Genomic DNA, 2,722 nt, shown 5'->3' with positions numbered 1-2,722 from the left:
CCCCCCACCCCCACGGAAGGTATTCTAACAGGCGCTCCTCGTGCTGATTGGGCGCGCAGGTTGCTGAAGTGAACGCCCTGCAGATTATGTCAGATTGCGTGCAGAAACCAAACCAGCCCAGCCTTTTGAACTTCGCCGCTTTTGGCTCGCGTTCACGCGCTTCCGCTCATTTCCAAGCCAGGTGCTTGTGACGACGAAACCTCACAGAGAGAGAGAAAAGTGCGCTGAGACAACCAAGACTCCGCAGAAGAAGAAATAATAATAATATTAATAATAATCATTATTATCGTAATCAGGCTGGACTCCTGCGGAACCTTACTTTCACCTTTGTGGATTTTTAACGACTTTTTTTTCCTCCTTTCTTTTCTCTCTCTTTTTTTCCTCCGTTCCTGCAGCAGGTCGGACAGAGTTGGACTTCAGAGAACAGCTGCCGTGGTTTTAGTTTGTGCAACTCGAGGAAGAACCGAGCCGGGTCCTGGATTTTCCACTGTTATTATTATTTTTTTCTTTTTCCCTCCCGGATCATCCCCCCAGACGTGGCATGACCGGCATCTGGCTTTTAGACAGGTGAACAGCTTCCTCTTCCCATCACAACTTTTCCTTGTCACTGGCGCTGTGGAGGAGGGAGAATAAGATTAATAATAATAAAAGAAAAACAAGGTGAAACATGTCGAAGCCCGCTGATCACATCAAAAGACCCATGAACGCCTTCATGGTCTGGTCCCGGGGCCAGAGGAGGAAAATGGCGCAGGAGAACCCGAAAATGCACAACTCGGAGATCAGCAAGCGGCTGGGCGCCGAGTGGAAGCTGCTGTCCGAGTCCGAGAAGAGACCCTACATCGACGAGGCCAAGCGGCTGCGGGCGCAGCACATGAAGGAGCACCCCGACTACAAGTACAGACCCCGGCGCAAGCCCAAGAACCTGCTGAAGAAGGACCGCTACGTCTTCCCGCTGCCTTACCTCGGGGACACCGAGCACCTGAAGGGACTGCCCGTGTCGGCCGCCGACTCCCTGCTGGGCTCGCCGGACAAAGCCCGGGCGTTCCTGCCGCCCTCCTCCGCGCCCTACTCGTTCCTCGACCCGAGCCAGTTCAGCTCCGGCGCCATCCAGAAGATGACGGAGATGCCGCACGCGCTGAGCACGAGCACGTTGCCCTACGCGTCGTCGCTGGGATACCAGAACGGCGCGTTCGGCACCCTCGGGTGCCCCAGCCAGCACACCCACACCCACCCGTCGCCCACGAACCCGGGCTACGTGGTGCCGTGCAACTGCACGGCCTGGTCGGCGTCCAGTTTACAGCCCCCGGTGGCCTACATACTGTTTCCAGGTATGACCAAGACTGGGATAGACCCTTACTCATCCGCACACGCCACTGCCATGTAACCCCCCGCCCCCCACCACCACCAACACCCCCCACTCTTTTTAACTCACTTGAATACACAGAAATGCATGTAAATACACGGACAGCAGCGCGCGCCCCGTTAAAAAAAGAGAGAGGCATGAACAGTGTTAAACTGCCCCTGGACTTACAGGACAAAAAACAAACTTTTCCATAAAAAATAAATAAAAAAACAACAAAAAAAAATCAAGAAGTTCCTGCCTGAGCAAAGGAGCTGGAGTTAAAGAGAACTGTAAGAAATGTAAATGTTATATGGCAACCAGAAAAAAAGGAGGCCTTTAACTTTATTTATTATGTACATTTCGATGCTGATTTGTGTTTATTATTAATAAGCTGCTCTTTTTATTTTACACAACAACCGGCACAACTAGCGCGTTCACGTTTCCTGTATTGTCCTCAAACATATTGAGCGTTTTTTCTTTATAAATTATAGGTTAAAAATCTGGACTTTATAAAGCTGCTTTATAAACAGGTTTTATTGTTTATCAAATTGAACAAAAAAAAAAGAAGCATAATAAAAAAAATTTAAGGAAACACAAGAACAAAAAGAAAATGTTTCATTTGGACTTTTTTCCCGCCCTGTTCACTGCGTCATTTCACTTTTTTATTTATTTTATTTTTTGTCTATTTAATTTTCTTTAAAAGGATAAAACTTTGACTTGAACCCAATGAGTTTATGTGTATTTTCTGTCATGTTGTTATGAGCAAAAACATTTTTTTTGTTTTATAAAGACAATCTGTCTTTAACCAGATCCATCCCCTGCGTGTGAAGAACTTTTAATTCTAAAAAAAAAAACATAATTACAGTTAAAATGATTGTCAGTTAATTGCCACTGATCCTAAAAGCTTTTTTTAAAGTTGATCAATAATAATCAGAAGAAGATAAAAATCAGTTAAAGCTGCCAACTTTCTGCACTCTCATCATTTTCTCATCAGGACTTAATTACAGCTCCTGACTGTTAGTCCTCCTCTCTTTGAGCTCTTCATAATAATCATATTAATAAGAAGAATTGACGTTTTTTCCTGAGGTGTTTTTATGACGAACCGGTTTTTTTTAATGTTTGACATGTTCACATCAGAGGCCTCCCTGGGGGGATTCCGTCCGTCCGACTCGTCTGACTGCTTTAATCACCTCCAGGAGCTGCTTAATTACAGCTTCAAACTAATGAACAAAGTTAATATGATGGGATTTTTTTAATGTTTTCTTTTTATTCTTTTTTTATTTTAAGAGGTGCTACTTTGTGGTTGTAAGGGTGTTTTGAACATGACATGAAACACACACACGTTGTGTTCAAACCTTCACCAACATGGATAAAAACAGG

At 45.0% G+C, this 2,722-nt stretch overlaps 1 protein-coding gene across 1 annotated transcript; it reads left to right on the top strand.

Moving 5' to 3' along the window:
• Positions 1 to 145: 145 nt before the first annotated feature.
• On the top strand, positions 146 to 2,069 carry sox14 (SRY-box transcription factor 14). The gene has a single exon (XM_013999678.1). The coding sequence runs from the start codon at positions 668 to 670 to the stop codon at positions 1,382 to 1,384; it is 717 nt and encodes a 238-aa protein (XP_013855132.1). The 5' UTR covers positions 146 to 667; the 3' UTR covers positions 1,385 to 2,069.
• The last annotated feature ends 653 nt before the right edge of the window (positions 2,070 to 2,722 follow it).

Source organism: Austrofundulus limnaeus, unplaced genomic scaffold (assembly GCF_001266775.1).
Source record: "Austrofundulus limnaeus strain Quisiro unplaced genomic scaffold, Austrofundulus_limnaeus-1.0 Scaffold2407, whole genome shotgun sequence".
Classification (NCBI taxonomy): Eukaryota; Metazoa; Chordata; class Actinopteri; order Cyprinodontiformes; family Rivulidae; genus Austrofundulus; species Austrofundulus limnaeus.
The sequence above is the reverse complement of the archived record's forward strand: the minus strand, read 5'-3'. Positions and strand labels throughout refer to the sequence as shown.

Coding starts and splice junctions, on each gene's coding strand:
- sox14 (XM_013999678.1), top strand. CDS start 668: ATGTCGAAGCCCGCTGATCACATCAAAAGACCCATGAACGCCTTCATG.